This window comes from Pristis pectinata, chromosome 12 (genome assembly GCF_009764475.1).
Source record: "Pristis pectinata isolate sPriPec2 chromosome 12, sPriPec2.1.pri, whole genome shotgun sequence".
In the NCBI taxonomy this organism is placed as follows: Eukaryota; Metazoa; Chordata; class Chondrichthyes; order Rhinopristiformes; family Pristidae; genus Pristis; species Pristis pectinata.
Genome location: NC_067416.1, coordinates 26,789,697 through 26,810,252, shown reverse-complemented (window position 1 = coordinate 26,810,252; position 20,556 = coordinate 26,789,697). Strand labels below are relative to the sequence as shown.

At 38.0% G+C, this 20,556-nt stretch overlaps 1 protein-coding gene and 1 long non-coding RNA gene across 16 annotated transcripts in view; both read right to left on the bottom strand.

The window, feature by feature from the left end:
• The window catches only part of LOC127576848 (uncharacterized), a 63,677-nt gene extending 52,159 nt beyond the window's left edge, over positions 1-11,518 (bottom strand). The window contains exon 1 of the long non-coding RNA XR_007957290.1: positions 11,173-11,518. This is a non-coding gene — a long non-coding RNA (uncharacterized LOC127576848). The remainder of the gene's footprint in view (positions 1-11,172) is intronic.
• Positions 11,519-15,641: 4,123 nt separating this feature from the next.
• Positions 15,642-20,556, bottom strand: part of jakmip3 (Janus kinase and microtubule interacting protein 3) — a 118,409-nt gene continuing 113,494 nt past the window's right edge. For 13 of the 15 annotated variants that reach the window (XM_052027299.1, XM_052027301.1, XM_052027302.1 and 10 more), the window contains 3 exons: positions 19,781-19,984; positions 16,145-16,210; positions 15,642-15,692 (listed from right to left, as the gene is read on the bottom strand). In XM_052027299.1, coding sequence (XP_051883259.1) covers positions 15,642-15,692; positions 16,145-16,210; positions 19,781-19,984 — 321 coding nt within the window. The remainder of the gene's footprint in view (positions 15,693-16,144; positions 16,211-19,780; positions 19,985-20,556) is intronic. The other 2 variants (XM_052027306.1, XM_052027312.1) reach the window with 1 other exon arrangement.

Below are 20,556 nucleotides of genomic sequence, written 5' to 3'. Positions count from 1 at the left end.
CTTGGATTCCAGCACGGAACACAAAGTTCTGCCAGTTCCCCAGCACTGACCTTGGAATATCTACTAGGATAATCAGTGTCAGGTTAACTCTGGTAAAAGGCTCCTTCTCCATTGATTTCAGTAGAGAGTAAAAGTAGATGTTAAATGCTAGTAATTTTAGGGTTTGTTTCTGAACTGTTTGAGATTATTTGCATATTTTAAATAATTTTGTATGCAATGTGCTTTAGTTTTTTTTTAATTTTTCTATTTTTTTAACTATTCGGAAACCAATTTAATAGTTTGATTAACTCAAGGGCTTTAAAACAATTTTGAATGCCTTTGAAAGGCAAAATTTGGAAAATTATGCAGTGTTATAGCCAAGAGAAACTGGCAGCAATGATAAACAAACAGTCAAAGTCTTTGCAACTGTCATATTCCCTCTCTCCCATGTGACTAGAATTATAGACTGGGTCTTGCCATTGATATTAGAGTCAACTTCAGCCAGGAAGCTTGGACCACTGACTGGTGTCTGCAAAATTCAGGCCAGTTATCAATTTATTTCCTATTCCTCCTCCATAACCTTTCATTCTCTTTCTTTCTGGTGCAGGTTTTCATGCAGGAATTTCTAGACCACTTTTTCATTTATTTTGTTTAAAGTAACTATGGATCCTGATGCTCCAGTCACTGACCAATAGAAATCACCTTTTGACCTTTGCTCTCATTAAAACTTTTGAGTCCTCCCTCCTCTTAAATTTTGTTATTTTAACAAAGGAGAACCATACCCCATCACCCAACATTTATTTCACAGCTAAAGGCTCTTGCCCTAGAAATTCAATTGAATACCACCATGATTTCAACTCTATCAGGCATTGTGCTGCTACAGTACTTCCTTAAGTTGGATGCGGATCCTCTATACGACACGCATTCATGCAAAGACTGCCACTATGTGTTAGTCAAACAATGTACTAAGGCCACATTGTCATCACTTCCGCAAAGTTATTCTTATGTTATAAGGCCTACCCATTTATTGAATGCCTCTTGCCTAACCCTGACTCCTCCCTTGATCATCTCTCCATCTGATTGAATTTTCCACATGCATCCCATCTTTGATCCCTGATTCTTTCTTTGACAGACTCCCTAGCACCCAACCCCAGAGCTATCCTCTCATAGACTCTGGCTTAATCCCATCCTCCCTAACCCACCTTGATCCTGTCTCGATCCCGCCAATTCTCCCTGCACTCTACTGTAATCTTCTCTAGCTCTTCCACTACAAACCCTGTTAAGCTGACTTCCATCCATAATCCTGCATTGGCGGAAGGCGGCTCTTTGCGGATTGCCCACAAGCCAATGATTGGGCTGCCTTGCACAAAACAGGTTGTACCTACTATTGAACACTTCTGTAACACTCTTCCTCAGGCATCATGCAGTTTCTAGCCCCTCAACCTCGGGCATCTTTCCAAACTATGAACTCAAGTGTTCGAATGGCAGCCCAGCCATTGCTTTTGTGCTTCAATCACTTGTTGATAAAACATAATCTACACCTTTTCTTGATTTAGGAGTTTAAACCACAAGTTGTGCTTCTCTTTAATGCTTCTTAATTGTACCATTTAATTGCCTGAACAGGAGATAAAAGGCACAATAACTTTGCAGTCTTTCCAGTAAAGAGTAAACGACCTATCTACTTACTGCTTTGAATGTGCTGCCTGTTCCTTTGCAATGAGAGAGAGCGATTGGATGCTGGGTCTTGCAATAGACCTCTTCAGGGTGTCCTTCAAAATGTGTGTTGATTTAGCAAAGAGGAATATGCACCACATACATAAGTAGCATGTTGTGTTAAAGGCACAGAGATTGTAGTTGTCCCCTGCGACAAAGTGGATCCAAATTGCCCCCAAGCTATGTATTATAATCTTATTTCTGCTTTCATTATCAGAATGTTAAAAAAAAAGTACAATCCTTGCCAATGCTATGTCTCCAACAACTATCATAGAACATAGAAAATTACAGCACAGTTCTGGCCCTTCGGCCCACAATGTTGTGCTGACATTTTATCCTGCTCTAATATCTATCTAACCCTTCCCTCCCACATAGCCCCCCATTTTATTATCATTCATGTGTCTTTCTAAGAGTCTCTTAAATGTCCTGGGAAACATTGTGAAATCATCAGTAAATCTCCCCACTCATAAGACATGCTCATAAGACATGCTTATAGAGGTATAGAGGAGATGTCAGGGGTAAGTTTTTTACTTAGAGAGTGGTGAGTGTGTGGAATGGGCTGCAAGAAATGGTGGTGGAGGCTGATACGATAGGGTCTTTCAAGAGACTGTTAGATAGGTACATGGAGCTGAGTAAAATAGAGGGCTGTGGGTAAGCCTAGTAACTTCTAGGGTAGGGACATGTTCAGCACAGCTTTGTGGGCTGAAGGGCCTGAATTGTGCTGTAATTGTTCTATGTTCTATGCTCTCCAATCCAGGCAGCATCCTGGTAAATCTCCTCTGCACCCTCTCTAAAGCTTCCGCATCCTTCCTATAATGAGATGACCTGAGTTGAACACAATACTCCAAGTGTGGTCTAACCAGAGTTCTTTTCGAGCTGCAACATTACCTCGCGGCTCTTGAACTCAATACCCCGACTAGTGAAGGCATATGGAAAATTCACCAGATTCAACATATGGGAAAGTCACCAGGTTTGTCAGGCCGATAAACCTCTAGAAAAATTCAGTCTGGGTAATTATGCCCAATCAGTCTATTCTCAAACATCAGAGAAAAATGATAGAAGGAGTATTTGGCAGTGTCATTGAATGATGCTTAACCTGTTCACTGATGTTCAGTTTGGATTTTGCCAGGACCCCTTGGCTCCTGACCTCATCACAAGTTCAGTTTAAATGTGGACCTATCACCGGCATTCCATTATTGAAGTGAGAGTAACTACTCCTGACATGGTTAACACTTGACCAAATGTGGCATCAAGTGGCTCTGGTTAAACTGAAGTCATCAAGGTAGGAAGATATCAAGGGAGGAACTCTCTCCTGATTCAGTCATCCTTGTACAAAGAAAATTTTTGAAGGTTATCATCCCATCCCAAGCCTTTACTGCAGGAGCTCCTCACAGCAGTGTTCTAGGCCCTACAATGTTCAGTTGCTTCATCAATAACCTTCCTTTTATGATAACATCAGAAGTGGGGAGATTTACTGATGATTTCACAATGTTCAGCTTCATTCATAACTCCACAGACAATGAAGCAGGTTATGCTTGAACGTCACAAAATCTGGACCACACTCAGGCATTAGCTAATAAGTGGAACAAATGCCAGGCCATGGGATGAAATTTCCAACAAAGAATCTAACTATCTACTCTTAACATTTAATGACATTATGGTCTTTGGATCCTGCAGCATAAACATTCTGGGGCGGCGTGGGGCTGGGGTGGGGTTGGGTCACATCATGAGAACTCAATAAGTAAAGGTGATATTCATACTGCAAAATCCATGATGCTATGAAATGTGACAGGAGAATATGGATGTCGTGAAACATCACCCTTAGCACTCATTAGAGCAGGTGTAAAGATTTGTGATGCATACCACACAACCTTGCCATCGTGAGAATCAACCACTAGCTATACACCAAAAAAACATTACGAGCAGGAGTACAAAGGGAAAGACAGTAAAGATTGGGAACATGGAAGTGGAGAAGATAAGGCAGCAAGGAAAGGGAGAGGCCGGCAACCTATGCTTAATGATAATGCTCCACCAGTTGTTGAGTTTCTGGAAATAATTTGGAGACAGCATGAATATTTAGTTTGTCTGTTAAAGCACTACATTTCATTCACTTCCTATTATCTGTGTTTGGCTCTGTGGAACATAATGGATTGCACATAAGTGGGATCTGAATGATACAGCAGACATCGTAGATAGCTCTCTACTGGTATTTCTCAGTGCTCTTGAGGCACTGAATCCAATTGCAACATTGGAGGAAGCAATTCAGGTTGTAGCTTCACCCTAGAGAAATTTGCATCAGTGTGGTCAACTAACTTGCAGCTTCTGATGCACTTCTGGTTTTATAAAAAGGTTTGCCACATAACAAAATGTTGGTACTTGGAGTGTCATGATATTAGATACTTCAAGAGGAAGATTTGCTTAAGGTGTTTCTAGAAATACGGCACCTATGACGGCACCTATTCCTCCTAACAGCACCTTGGCAGTGTGTGAAAACTAGACATAAATTCTACATTCTTCCATTCTCCTGATATTATAGCTCTCCAGTGTACCGATTACATAGGTTTTCATTACAACAGTAATTTAAAGCTATAGAATAATATTTATTGCTATATGAAGATCTCATGTTTTAAAGATTTTATTTAGAAAAGAATATGTATCTTCATTAGCACAGTTTAGGTTTAAATAAAATAAATCTCTTCTGCAAGATTAATTTGCGCTCCAGCTGTAACTTTCCATCCAGTGGGGATTTAAGTGCAAACAGCTGCACTGATTCTATTCAAATTATATATTCTGCTTCATGACATAAAATTGGGAAGGACTGCATAACAGGTTTTTAACATGCATAACAGGACATTAAGTGTTTCTGGATAAAGGAAATTTCATGAAGCTAGCAGTTAAAAGGAGAATTGCTAGGAATACAGCCTGAGTTTGACAGGGCTTTGCTCTGGTGGCCTTAATTCTGAGTATTAGTGAAACTGAAGTCCCTGTAACGTATCAGCAAGACATTTACTTTTCCACCCATAACCAATCTTCGTTCTAATAATGCTAAAAGGGTTCTCAGACTTATTGATAAGAACAGAAATTATAACCTTAAAAAATTCCATCAGTTTACATTTGCCTAGAATTTCATCCATTGAAAGTAGTGCCAATATGCTCTAAGATAGAGACAATCATTGAATTCTTTCCTGACATTCAATTCCATTGGAACTGAACTCTGTAGGCAGAGAACAACCTACTCCCACTACTATATAACATATACTGCACTCCTGACTGGAGATGAATATCCAGACAAGCATAAAGCATAAATAGAGATTATTGGCCCTCTTGGATTGTGCTGGCAATTATGCTTCACACGAACCTCCTCACAGTCTACTTCATCTAACTATTACCATCTCTTTCTATTCATAGCCCCATCATGTGTTTATCTAGCTTCTCCTGAATGTGAGAGGCTGATTCAAACTGCCTGGCACCAGCATATCTATATGGAGCTGCCATCTCTAAGTCCTTCGTGGCTCAAGTCGATATAGACTTTTAATGTGTTCAGCCAAATGCAGGATTCTGTAACAGCCTAGTGCTCAGCTCCCAGGCAAACTGACCTCCTGCCCTGCACTATTGAGTCCAGTGGCAGAGCAGTGAGGCCATGGAGAGAGATGGTAGATACAACAAATCTGGCCTTATAGCTCTGCACTGGGACCAGATGGAGTACCAATAGAAACTCCATTCATTAGAATAGGATTGCTAATCAGAAGGAAAGGTAAATGTGGGTGAATGTTTTATTTTGTATTGCTTTATTTCACATTATTTAATTGTTTGTTACAAATTAACAAGAATATTTAATCAAAATCAAAATTTCTAAATTTTTTGGAAAAGTTTTTCAATTGGTTAAACCAATTTGAACTGTTTAAATTACCTCAGACTATCGTTTAAAACAATTTAGAAGCCTTTAAGAGCAGCAATCTGTCAACGAGCATCAGGATGTGCTGGTGGAGGGGCCAGAGGCCTACTTGCCACTCAGAGTCCACTCCTTCTCGTGGGTGTGAAGGATCAGGTCATTTGACCCTGGAATTGGTAAGAGCATATGGGCCTGCAATGCAGATGGGAAGTCTGGACCAAGATAATCAAGGATACGACCCTAACGCAGGCAAATTGGATTGGGCAGAAAGGACATGGACTTGTGTGCTGAAGAACCTGTTTCTGTGCTGTACGACTCTATGACTCTAAATCCATTATTTTAAAAACACAATCCAGTTGGATTACGTTTAGCTGCATTTAAAGGATTGTCAGATTATGTAGGATCCAGGTAGCACAAGCTTTGCCCAACCTTCACAGAAACTGGGAATTTGGAAGAGCATACAACACAAAAATGAGCCCATTTGGCCCACATCCTCCATGGCCCACATCCTTCATGGCAACTGTGATACACATCTACGCTAATCCCATTTTCCCGCATTAGGCCTGTATCCATCTACGTCTTTCCTATCTGAGTACCTGTCCGAATGCCTTTTAAACATTGTAATTGCATCTGTCTCCACCACCTCCTTTGGCAGCTTATTCCAGTTATTCATCACCTTCTGTGTGAAAAATATACCCCTCAGATCTCCTTTACATTTCTCCCCTCTCATCTTAAACCTGTGACCTGACTCCCCTGAGAAAAAGATTCTGACTATCTATCTTGTCAATACTCTCATAATTTTATAAACGTCTCTAAGATCACCCCTCAGCCTCCTATGTTACAGTGAGAATAAACCACCTTAACCAATCTCTCTGTATAACTACATCCCTCCATTCCAGACAAGATCCTGGTAAATCTTTTCTGCACTCAAATAATTACATGCAGCAGTGGTTAAACAGGTGCAACGGCAAATTATGAAGCACTTGTGAGAACTGCTAATCATTGAAACATTCCATTTGGGGTATGGAGGATGAAGGAAAGTTACCTCACGTTGATAGGTGACACACACAATGGGAATGAAGGCATTGAAAGAAGAATAAAGTGGAAGGTACTGGGTTGTGAACAGTTGGGGGTTGCAGAGTTGTGACATTTTAATGTAAACATGCAAAGATTAAGGTCCAGAAAATGGAGGGACAACATAAAGTAGCATTGACAGAATTTGGATCAGCCGAGGTGAGACAGAACCAAATATTTCTCTTTCTAATATTTTCAGGAGGAATAAATGAACAATGGCCTCATTTTTTAAAGACACAAATGCAACCATGGAAAGTCTGTTGTATTATTGATGACCATACTCAGCTAGAATCTGTCAGAGTAGATTAAAAAATGAGGTACCTTTCTTTATACTGGAGCACAATGACTAAAATTAAGGTTCAAGTCCACGGTCTAATCCTATGTGTAATAAAGATTATAAATTATCCTTGCAACAGTTGACGTTATCCAGTGAGCCAGTTCAGCCACAAATTGCCATTCTCCAGTGTGCTATTAAATCAAAATAACCAATCTGGAAATCTAATATTCTGAAAAATTCTCTTTGATCTCTTCTCGTCAGAAGGTTTTATTGAATCTGTACAGTCCCTGGAGAAATACATGCAAATTGTTTGATACTTAATATCGTGCCCACTGGGGTTGAAGTGCATTTTGGGGGATAATGCAAATTAAGAGCCTTTATTACTCTGACTGATTTCTTTCTCATTGGACAGCGGTAACACAAGTCATCAATTCACTATAGCCTATATCACATTATTATTGTGCCACATTTCACCCCTGACTTGTGCTGATATTCTTGGGTACAAACATTCCTTCTGTTGTGCCAAGAAGTTCTCAATTCCACTAATTATTGTAAACCATAAATATTCAATGGAGTATGATCTTCTAGACCAGAGCTTTTAATTAAAGTCTTAAAGATCTGATGACCACCAACGCTTGGTTCTAGAAACATGGAAGTCTGGTACTATATTAACAGCGCCATGTATTTGAAAAGCTCATATTTCTGAAATCTTGAACTTGTTCTGCTTTTCACCATTACCACAGTGATGTAAGTGCTACAGTAGAAAATTCTCCATCACTCTTACTACCTTCAGTACTGTGTAAATATTCTCTCAGGCTTTTTCTGCTGCTAAAACTTATCCTCTGTGAAGAAATCACACTGTTGCCATTCCTTGGATCAATTCCCTTGGTTTCGTGCGTGCCTGCACAGGGTGTGTGCCCCTTTTTCTGGCATTTAAAGCAGATTACTATTTTAAATTTATGGGTGTGGTGAATGGCTTTGATTGCATTTATAATGAACAAGTGCCATTAGTTTCACCCACAAGTTTTGGATTTCACTTTGGAATCAGAAATTCATTCTTCCTCTGTGTCAGTTAGGTTGGCAAAACACTGTTCAGTGAGCAACCACATGTCACATTGTGGCAGTGTCAATGTGCTGAAATCTCTACTGCCAACCAAAATTACTTCATCTATAAAGAATTAGATGCCTTGAATCATCTATTATTTGAAAATAGCAAGAGCAAAATAATTTTCAATGGTTAACACACAATGAACTCATGAAAGTGTTAAGCAATATCTGTATTCTTATAGTTTTGCTTTCAGCAGTTTGGCAGCAATTTAAAATAAAAACAAAGTATTTTTGCTCCATGACTCCACCAGTGAATATCAAGCCATCATTTCCCAGAAAGCCACTGAACTCATCTCTTCTGAAGACTTTCTCTCCAAGATTCTCAATCTCATGGACCCAGCCCTACATTACTCATTTCTACTTCCTTTCCAACATCCATAAGTACAGAAGGTCTGATTGAATCATTGTTTCAGCCTTTTGTTTGTCCAGGGAATTTCTTCCTGCCTTGACTATATTTTAACTCTCCTTGTTCATTCCCCCCCCCCCCCACCCCCATGCATTGAACACCACTGCCTTATCACGTTTCTCTGTGCATTAATGGGACACAGAAGGAGAAATTGTAGACCTTGTGGAACTTGCCATAAATCCACAACTCTTTTTCTTCAGCAATTGATTTTCTTAAATTGAAGTGAGATCAAACTTCTAGACCCTGACATTTTTGTCAGATAACCAATTCTGAAGATTACCTAGAAGGGATTTGTAAAACAATGCTACCTGCAGAAGAAGAAAGAAATCACTGACAATAGCTTTCACATTTCTGCATAATGTATATTCCTGAAGCTGCTGTCAGCTTCACAGTGAAATGATGTCGAACTCTGTTTCACTGTCGTTACAGCATACAAAATTTGGTCCTTAGTTCTAACCTCAACCGAGCTACAACTCAGTTGTGGTCAAACAGCATCCTTCAGGGAGGATCCAATCCTCTGCTGTGTAATTTTACCATGTGATAATTGCTTTGTTTTATGCATGAACTTATGTAAATCCTGCCTTGCTCTATCAGTAGCTTTTAAAATCATTGCATTGATCAGTGGTCTTCACATAGGCAATCACATAGTATAAAACAGCTTTTGGAAGACACTAACATACTCTCACAGTTGATATGACTTACAGGAAGAAGACATTATGAAGTGGAGAAGATATTATGAAGTGGATCACCTTGCATAATTGGACAGTAATTAAAATTATTGGAAATAAAACAGAATCATTTAAACATTAATTATTGCTGCTAATTAAGGAAACATTAATACAAAGAAGGAAAATAGTAAAAAAAAAGTGCTAAGCAATTATATGGATTTAGCTTCCTAGGAAAGTAAGGATAAATGATATTAAATTCTTTGCGCATTAGTGGGAGTGAAAAAAAAATTGGCCCATAGCCTCTTGAACAAGATTGCGATTAGTGAAGATACGGATATTGCCAAAATGTTGTTATTTCCTTAGTTCTGAATTTAATTAGAATATCAGAATTCAAACTCTAGGCTGCAGAGGAAGCTAACTGAAGTATTTGTTTCCAAACACTGAAAACCAACTCAGTGGGAACATTTAATGTTGTGGTTTTCTTCAACCTGCAACAGTAACTCTGTATCTCTTTCCACAGATACTATTTTTATGTTAATGATCTATTTAATTTTCAATTTAAATTAAGCTCCTCATCTGAAAGGCAGAAGAACATCCAACCAAACCCTGTAGGATCCTTTTCTATCATAAAAGTCCAGTAAGATAATGGAACCCAAACTACATCTAATTTAGGCCTGCACAGGGAAGCTTTCCTTTCAGGCCAACCTAATACAGGATGATAAAGATAAATATTTTCCAATTTTGCAGTATTGGAAGCAAGAGTACTCCCGATTCTAACAAGGAGGGCATGGACTTCCTTCATTTGGATTATCCCAATCATTCTTGAACACATGACCCTAGAAATGAATTCTGGCAGCTAATTCCAGTTAAATATGATGCAGGAACTAAAATAAACTGAGACTCATTTTCTTGGAGAGAGATGATTTTCTAACTGCCCCTGAGCCTAGTCTTGCAGAGTTAAAATCCTTTTTTGATATTATTATATCCTGCAGTACTGAAAAATAAATCCCAGGTGAAAGCACTTAAAACAGCCCCTTTGAACAATTTGATTGCTTTACTACCTCCTTTATTATTTGCAGTTTGCTCATTCTTGATTTGAAAGTTCCCAATCCACTCAATAAATGAATTGCAAAAATTACTTAGATGTTGTGTTTCCAAACATAATGTTAAAAGCAACTCTTGGTAGTTTCACATCATGACATGTGTGATACTTTCAGGAGTGAAAGACTAATTTCCCCAGCAACTGAATCTGTATAATCTACAACCTATATCACCATTCTGTGGTATGCTACAATTTCTAAATCAATGCAGGTTTATTTTCCTGCAGTAATACATAACACAATTAGTCATTCTGGTACACAGTTTACAGGAAAAATAATTTGTATTTTTGTCTCCTTACCTTGAGAATTCCAAATGAGGAGAATTCTGTTGATTTTAGAAGAACTCTTATTTGAAGAAGACTGTTTAATTGAAAACAGTCTGGCAAAATCATTTCAATTATTGGCCAACATAAAATCCAATGGGATAAATTAATATGTGCTAGTGGAATCAGTATATCCAACTGAGAAGAACTTTATATTAATGTGATGTCAGATTGTACGGTTTATAGGAAAATCCTGATACAGAGCGCACAGTGCACTGGGAAGACCATGTGGGTTGGAAACTGTAATAACCAGCATGAGTAGCCAGTGAAGGTCTGCTGGCTGCCAATGACGCAAGAGGTGGGTGGGTAGTTTGTGTGATTTTTGTTTATCAGATGAAGGATGGATGACTGAATCATAGGGCAATTTTGAAATACAATTAGTATAATAATGGAGTACATAAAAAGGATAGAAGAAGATTATGCACTTCACTATAAAATATTTTAAAGTAACTTATGCAAAATGTTGTGGTGTAATTCTATAAACAAGTGCAATAGGGCTGTACAAATGAAACAAAAGCTTTACATTACTAGAAAACACAACATTTCCCCCAAAATTGGTGAGGACACCAGAGAATGCTTTTAAGCAAGAGGTTCAGCCCCTTTAATAAATATGACCAACAATGGAATCCTTACCTCCTGCACTTCTGAACGAACCTTCTCCAGATCTAGGGCTATTATTTTGGTGAGCGAATGATGGATCCTCTCAGTCTGCTTCCAGCTTATTTCTTGAATCTCCTTCAATGTGCGTACTTTATATTCATACATCTGGTTAGTCACATGGGCTTGTGATGGTTTCTTATCAGGAGTGTTCTTCCCTGTGTTCATTATTTAAAGTGCCAAATTCCAGGACTGTGCCAGTTTATTTGTAAGAATTCATATATATTAATCTGATCCTTCTGAATATTGTTTCTCCTTTCAGATTGTTATCTTTTAGAGAAAAAAATCCATCTTGTTTCACATTAGGTGGATACAAATTAAACGCTTCCAATTCTTGTCTTGGTTGCCCCTAACTAAAAATATTAAAACTGCAGTTTATCTCCTGGTGTCAGGATTATTTTCTCCTTAACATTTGCACGTAATTTATTTTAAAGTGATTGCATGTCTTGTATTTTCTTTTAAATCTAAACTACATTCCAATCACCCCCTCAATTTTCTTCCAGTACTTGTTTGGCAGAATCTTCTCCACATCCTATTTGCATATTTTTCTGAGTATATTTTCTATCTATATTTTGGCTCTTTTTAAACTCTTGAAATCACATAGTTCCCTTTCTTTGGAAAATTCATCATGAATCTGCATCCCAATTTTTGCTGGGAATCATTTGAGCTAAGCCCAAATGTTTTCAAGTTTTACTTTCAAATGCCTACTTTTGTAAACATTAGTAACAATTTTATATTAAATTCAAATGTTTAAAACATTATTCTAACTTTATATTCACTTTTTATGCCTTCTTTGAATTTATCTTCTTGCTTCAGAGGCAACAGCTCTAACATAGCAGCATGTCATATTTGTTCTACCTGGGTAGAATTTCATTTCAAAGTTTACAGGACAACTGGTTAATACACGTGCACAAGTCATTCATGTCTCTGCAGTGACATCTATATGGTTCAACTTAAGAATGATTTATGTTCAATAATAAATTATCCTCACCGACTTGTTCGAAGTCTTGCTGCCAAGGTTTCATAGTCTCTGCAGCTATAACAAATTACTGATGTAGCAGTGTGTATGAAGTAGAAATAAGTGATGGATGGAAGCCATGCTTCTATACTGAAGCAGTTTTCTCAGTCTCCTGCACAGCAGGAAAGTTTAAGGTCAATTCTTCACCCACTAAATATTAAAACTGTTCTGTTACCCATGTTGTACATTCTTCTGTGCTTATCTCCTGTCATGGAAGTCAATTTTCCAAAATCTTCCATCATCAGCATAATGTTCTAAATGTTTGCTTTCGGTCCATTTACATTTTTCATTTGTTTTAAAGGTTTTGTTGCATTTTTACTGAACTCATCTTCCAAATCAAGGATATGGTTCTTGAAGCTCCAAGTTACTTCTGGCACAATAGCCTCTGAACCCTGAATATTCTTCATGTATTTTCTATGCTCCTCGGATTGTGAGGTGTTCTTTCAAATACTTAATGTCTTGGTTTATTATTGGCCTTTCTTGGGAATAATACTGTAATATGATAATTTATTACAGTATATAGTTTTCTTTTCTTCATTGTGGTCTGTGAAAAACAACTTCATAATCAAGTACTTTGGAATAAACAACAATAAAAGTAATATTTTATATATCTTACTTAGGAATTACATTGCGTTATTCCCTTTTCCATGTGCCTGCATAATTTTGTAAACCACTGGTCACTGAAAAGTTGTTACTTTAAAGTAGAGTAAATAGTTACAATTAGTTACAGTTTGTATATAGATTAAATTAACAATATATATGAAGAATTATAGAAGAATTTTATATATCATTATATATAATATATTTTCTATGTATTAAAGAATTATTTAAAATCAGTCAATGCTGAAACAAAGTCAAAAGAATGCATGGTTTGATTTGTTTAATGCTAAGAACTTGTTCAATTACTTTTGTCAGCATTATGTCTTCCTTGTTTCTAAAAACATCTATGATTAGATAGCTCTTATTTACAACTGTGGTGACAACTGCTTCATGAAAAAGGAAATTAAGCTAAAAACTTCTGCAGAGATTTGCTACAGAGTATTCAATATTATGAAAGTCAAGAAGATAGAATTTATGCTTTCTTTACAAATTTAAAAAAATATGTGCATGGTATTGAAAGAAAAAGATCAAGATTAAGCTAGAAACGGATACTGTAGTACATCTCTTAAGAAAGAGCTTCCATTTACAAATTTAGTAGTGCAGCACAAAAGGTGCATTAAAACAGCTTGCAGGATTGTTCAAGGGAGTGGAACCCTTTTGTCTATCTCCCTCCCTCAGGCAGTGATACTCTATCGCAAGTGGGGCCAAAACAATAGAATAGGCCTTACAGAATGAACCTTCAATAAATGTGTTTCATCACAAGCTCCTGCCATTGTGGAGTGTGAACTCCAAAGAGGAAGTGGGTCAGGAAACAGATTTGGCAGGGAGGGGGTGACACAGTGAGGGGTGATGGTAGGAGAAGGATGGTCATGGGGGAGGGTTGGAGAGGCAGATAACAAAGGGAGGTCTTGGCAAATTGGGGTAAGGGGCTTGTTGGTCATTTGGGGAAGTGATTGTGGGCTGGTGGTTGAGGATATTGGAAAGAGGGTAGTTGGTGGGAGCAATTTGTGGAAGAACCTACCAACAGCAGACAAAATTAAGTCCCACATTAAGTAATGCCAAAAAGGCCTCAACCCCTTGAATAAAGGGAGACACAGTCTGTGGGCCATGTATGCATGTGGGCAAGTAGCATTACATCCATCGTTGTATGTTGTTCGGCATTACTGCACAGGTGCACAAAGGAACCAATAAAATTTCTGGAAGCCTGCTACTACTGCACCATGTACCTTCTAGCACCTAGTAGTCAGACTCGGGGTTAAATTTCTATCATGTAACGCACAAAATGCTGTGTTATGCTACAGAATCTCTTGGCCATATATTTTGGCAGTGAAACACTGCAAGGAACTTCCATAAACTAGATAAGGAGTTTAATTAAAAAAATCAGTGATGAAAAGCTGTTTTATTTTGAAAGCAGTCATTTTCTCATTTGAATTCCAGTCATGCTCATATGAAAATTCTGCATGGAAATATCCACTAAAAACATGCAGATAAACTGTTAGTATTGATTTTACCGTGTCCTTGCAAACACAAGGACGTATTTCTCTGTCACATAACTAATCATCAGGTTTGAGAAGATGCTAAAGGGTAGAATACAATAGCACAAGGTGGGTAATTACTTTAAAAATAAAATGGTTTTTATCATACTTAATATTAGTGTTAAACTAGACAATAATGAAACTTTTTAATGTAATGAAGTTAATTTATAAAAGCTGTGGCTAAACCAGAGTGTAAGCAGTCCACACCATTGTGAGGATTTTAAAATACAAATTTGAAAGCAATGGGTATCTTTAGGTATTTGAATTTGGTGAAGAATGAAGATGCCTGAAAGGAGAAAGCAACCCTCATCTAAGAATGTAATTTATCTCAGGTTTTATGGCTGAATTAAGAATAAGTTTATTTGACTTCTTTATTCTATAATGAGGGAACTGTTGAAAAAGAATTGTCAATCTTATGGTGTGAGCACTTATAAATAGGATCATTTACTAGCAGCAATAATTTGTTATCTAGAAATTCTAGTTAATATGTTGCCTAAAATGCAAAAATAAATAAATGACACTTATCGTCATCACCTCGTAGATAATCTGGTTTAATCAATCACCAGTGGAGAACCTGCTAATCCATTCTAGTTAATGGACTAGGAAAAATAATATTTTTATTTCTTTTCACTGTTAAAATATCACACTAGCAATAACTAACAGTCATGCAGAATTTGTAATTTCATTAACTTAACTTTAAGACTTTCAAGATAATCATTTAGACTATTGACTAATCCCATTTATCTGTGGGATGTGCTGGTGGCATGTACATGAAGGCAGTAACCAAGTTGACATTGGTAAATTAACATGACTTTGAATCTGCACATGTTATTATTGCTGACCTCAATTAAGTTGTACTTTGTAGACATTTAATGCTAATGCTCCCTTGATAGGTTTTTTAATAACTGAAAATATTTTACTGAACACTAATAAAATGGAAGGAACACCCTGAAACTGTAATAAAAAGAAAAATGTAAGGCCAAATAATAAAATATTTTATATATCAAGAGAAAGATCCTTCATGGCAATTATACTTTAAAGGAGGAAAATACGGATGGATTAGCAAATCTATTGCACGTTGTACCAAGATGAAGATCTCTGGACATATAACTGCAAAAGTTGTCATAACAGAGTAGAACATAATTAGTGAAGCATCATAAAGTTCAGGCTTATTTCTTAATGACTTGAATCAAGTTTCTAAAAGAACAGACATTTTCTGCTTCATGTCCCATTTATGAACGATATTTTATTAAAATAGACACCTTACCTTCCTTGTCGGCTGCCTGGAAGAATTACGACCAAAGAATGAAAGCTAAAGAAAAAAATAAAAACAAAAACAAAAACTGAAAATGAACAGGAAAGGAAATAGGGAAGAACAGACAGAAGACAAGAATTAAAGTGATGTGAAGTATAATAGAAGTAAAATAACTGAAACAAAAGCCACCTGCCATATCAAGCGTAGAGAAGAAACAGCAAAAAACATTAAAAAGTCCAATTTATCGTATTTGTCTGTTTTTTTATTTCTATCATTTTTTATGAAAAAAAACACTTTAGAATTTTAACAGCAGTCATTGGAAAAGAAACATGAATGGATTTCAGTAGGCAAGCAGATATTACATGGACTTTTTGGAAAATCTCTGCATATGAGTTAATGATTCTTAGTCGAAATCATGTACAGATAGAACATATTGCCTTTAGGTAATAATTTCTAGCAGACATTTTAACTCAGTAAAAAGTCAAACATTTAACCACTGACAATATTACATTATCTGCACTTAGAATAACTTGGTATTACCTTTTCTTCTAGCTCTTTAACTTGTCTTTTCTGTACTTCAATTTTTTCTTCTAGTTCTTTGATTCTCTGTAAGGTGAGGTGCTTAGGTTAAATGATAGTTCAACTTTGTTTTAGTAAGGTGTCTGTTAATAATCTTACAGATACAAAATGAAAAAAATAATAATTGATTAAAGTTCTTCACAATAGTCAGTATTCATTGTGGAATGATCAGTACAGGTGCTAGAGTATTTTCTATGCAAGAAATGTATGCATAAATAACAATGCATTGATATTACTTGGACACAATTTTAGAATTTACTGGTGCTATATTAGTAGATGCTGTGTATATTAGTATATCAGTAGTAGTGGATATGTTCTTCAATTTAGCTAATGCTTTTAAAGATCGACACTGCTGTTAAAAGCAGGGGTTGTGGGAATATTATCCAAGTGCATTAGACATTCATAAGTTCTTAGTCGTGACAATTCCCATGAGAAAGCACATCCTGCCAATGAATTCCCATCGTGGTGTTGCTGTCTTATTAACCTCCGAGACCCTCATTCTGAAATAAATTTCCATAAATGATTATGTTAACACGTTTCTTAAATCTTAAGTGTTAAAGATACCTCAATCTAATGCAAATCCAGGTTAAAATAGCAGTGGGAATTCTAACTACAACACCTAAATAATTGTTGCTATTGTTTTGTTTATTTGTCCTTAAACTCATAACTTTGTTAGAAATGTAAAGAAATATGTTTGAAGAGCTGCTCTAAAATTCTAAAATGACCGCAAGGATGAGAGATTCCAACTGAGTATGATGGCAAATCCAGTTTCCATGGCAACCAGTCACACTTAAAGTGGATTGCAATTAGTCTCTACAGATTTTATTAATTTTTAGGGATCACAGCATACATTTTGGCCAATAGCCATCTTTATTCCTTTGTTGCTTTAATAAGCAGTTCTAGTAGTTAAGGATAAAAATCTATTAAGTTATAGGCATGCCTCTTTTACTTTAATACTGCAAGCAATGATGCTGTTTTTTAAAATTAACTGCTAGTATACGTATATGATGAATCTCCCTAATTGAGACCAGATGTTTACTCTAAATTGAATGAGGAAATTATAAAATCACATTCAAATTGTTCTGTCCTGCAGAATTTTAGAAAAGGACTTCAAAGAAGGAAATTAATAACCAGGAAATCTCATTGCAATGAATCATGCTTAATATGGCCCATCACCAAAAATGTACTCTCATGATGCCTACAGTAGACTATTATAAATAAATGGTCCAATCGGCCTCAGCCTCCCACTCTCAGAGACAGCTAGCAAGGCCTCAGCAATGACTGGGACTCAGCTGACGTTCTGCTAGGCCCCACCCCAAGAATGCCATGACAGCCCTTGAGAAGAGGCAAAGCTGGGGTGAATCCTCACCTCCTGTTGAAATCTCTGAGGTGTGCATGAGTTTGTAAATTTTTCTGTTATACAGAAATACTTCATAACTATCTTAATGTTTTTTTGAAATCTTTTCTTTAAGTTAGCACATTGAAATACTAAAAGATTACTAAATACATTGAAACAAAATGAAATATGTGCATAATACACAAATGATCTTACCATTGCCTTACTGATCTGCATTCACTTGCTATGGAAGGTCTGGCCAGCATGAGACAGGAGACCAGATACTCTGCAGAATGTTGGAGAATTCTAACATAGACAGACCCCTCTGCTGGATTCCACAAGGAATTTAGCGTCGGAGCAGTTCTGCACTACAATCTCTTCCGGGTTATATTTACCTGTGAACGGCTGAATATCGGTTGTTTCCTTTGGAATCATAGTTTGATTTGGTCCATTGTTCCTTATCTGGGCAATTTAAGGGTAGCTTCACATGCCCAAAGATCACATCAGCATAGGAGAGGTGATTAAGTGAGGCAAGACTGAAAATGCAGGGGTCAATTTTCATTGGCAGCAAATAGAAAACCTACAGCACATACAGGCCCTTCAGCCCACAAAGCTGTGCCGAACATGTCCCTACCTTAGAAATTACTAGGCTTAACCATAGCCCTCTATTTTTCTAAGCTCCATCTACCTATCCAAAAGTCTCTTAAAAGACCCTATCGTATCCGGATAGACCCTATCATATCGCTTTTTTTTCTTTTTTTTTCTTTTTTTTTCTTTTTTTTTCTGAAAGAAAGTAAACTTAATTGATGGCAGGTGGCATTTCACAGCCGGATCATTTTAACTCCCTTTACATTACATGCACCTCTTTCAGATGGTGCATAGCATGAGAGGGCAAGCAAAAAAGGTCCCCCAGTGTTGGAAAAAGGAAGAAAGTTCTCACAGGACAAAAACTGTTTGAATCTGGTGCTGCAAAGTGTGACAAATGACTCCTACAAGATATTTAATGCACCTGGAGGATGCCTTTGTCTTTCTCCACAGCTATCAACCTTCACATCTGGGTATTGTCGACAAGGTCATCACTGTCTTGATGAAGGGATAGAGGCTGGTAGGTGATAGGTGGAATAAGATGGGGATAGGATGATGGGCAGATAGAACCAGGTGGGGTGGGGGGATAGGGGAGGTGAACAAAGGCAGAAGAAAACTCGACGAACAGGTGAGTGGATGTGGGAGGAGAACACCAGGAGTGGGGGGTTACCTGAAATTGGAGAATTCAATGTTCATACCATTGGGTTATAAGCTGACCAAGTGCAATACCGAATTCAGTTCTTCCAATTTGTGAAGGCCCTTCACCTCCTCCTGCACCACATTCAGTGACCTAAATAGCCCTTCCAGATGAGGTAGAGGTTCACCTGCACCTCTTCCAACCTGGTTTACTGCATTTGGTGCTTGTGATGTCGCCTCCACTACATTGGTGAAACCACGTGTAGACCAGGTGACCATTTTGCAGAGCACCTGCACTCTGTTCACAATGGCCATCTTGAACTTCCGGTTGCATGTCATTTTAATTCTCCTTCCCACTTCTGCATTGATTTGTCTGTCCTCGGTCTTCTCCATTGCTACGGTGAGGCCAAACGTTAATTGCAAGAACAACATCTTGTATTCAGCTTGGACAGCTTACAATCCAATGGTATGAGATGTGAACTGTCCAAGTTCAAGTCACCCACACTTCCTGTGTTCCCCTCCCACACACACTTACCCGTCCACCTCATTTTCCTCTCCTTTTGTTCGTCTATCCAATTTCTCCTCTTCCCCCACCTGGTTCCATTTGTCTGTCATCCTCACCCAAGTGGTTCCACCTATCACATACCAGCCTCTGTCCCACCCCTCTCCCCCAACCTGGCTCCATCCACCCATCATCCTCTCCCCAGCTGATCGGGACTGATGCAGGATTTCAACTCGAAACAATGACAATTCCTTTCCTCCCACAGATGCTGCTCAACCAGCTGAGTTGCTCTGGCAGATTGTTTGTTGCACAAGGTTCCAGCATCTGCAGTCTCTTGTGCATCCCTGATATAAGTTCTATGGCAAATATTAATTCAAGCTCTTTGCTCAGGATGACATCTGGCATGCTTTTTCTTTTCAGGCATGCATCTGGTTATGAGATAAGTGCTTTGTACCTATAAACCCATAGCATAGAGACATTTACAGTCTTTTCTGAATGAGTCTTTCTTGGTGTGGGAAACAGTTAACTAATTTCTTACCTGTTGGGCATGGTGGACAAGTTCCATCCGCTCCCTCAGTATTTGTGCGTCACGCTCTCGGAGCTCACTCATGACCTGCCGTTTCCATTGCTCCACTGCTCCTTTCAGCTTCTCCTGTTCGTCTTCAGACAAAAGCTCCGTCATTTTTGCCCCTGCTTCTTGCTGCAAGGCATCATATAACATGGCTTCCAGCTCCAGAATCCGCTATTGTAAAACAAACACGTGTGTTGCTCATGAGCATACAGTTACAAGCTACAGTTACAAGGCTGCTGCTTATCCCTAATGTTGAGGTACCTTGTGTTTTTCTCAAATGGCCTTGACTTCATGGGGAAATATCAGCAATTCCTACATACGATGCTGATATTTCCCCAGGTAACAGTCTTTAACTTTGGGATTTTTACAAGTATGCATTTGTGGTTAGCTGTTCATAGTTGTTTCCTGGCTGTGCTCTGATGCTGAATTTGTTAAGAAGTCCAGCGAAGGAAGACAAAGTCATTGCCTTGGGAGTGTAAATTGGGGTGACACTTTTGAAGGGAAATGTACTATGGAGATGTGGTCGATGTTCAGGGATCTTTTACAGGGTGTTAGGGATAAATTTGTCCCAGTGAGGCAGAGAAGGAATGGTAGGGTGAAGGAACCGTGGGTGACGAGAGAGGTGGAACAACTAGTTAGGAAGAAGAGGGCAGCATAAGGTGTAAGCAGCAAGGATTGGACAGGGCTCGTGAGGAATATAGAGTAGCAAGGAAGGAGCTTAAGGAAGGGCTGAGGAGAGCGAG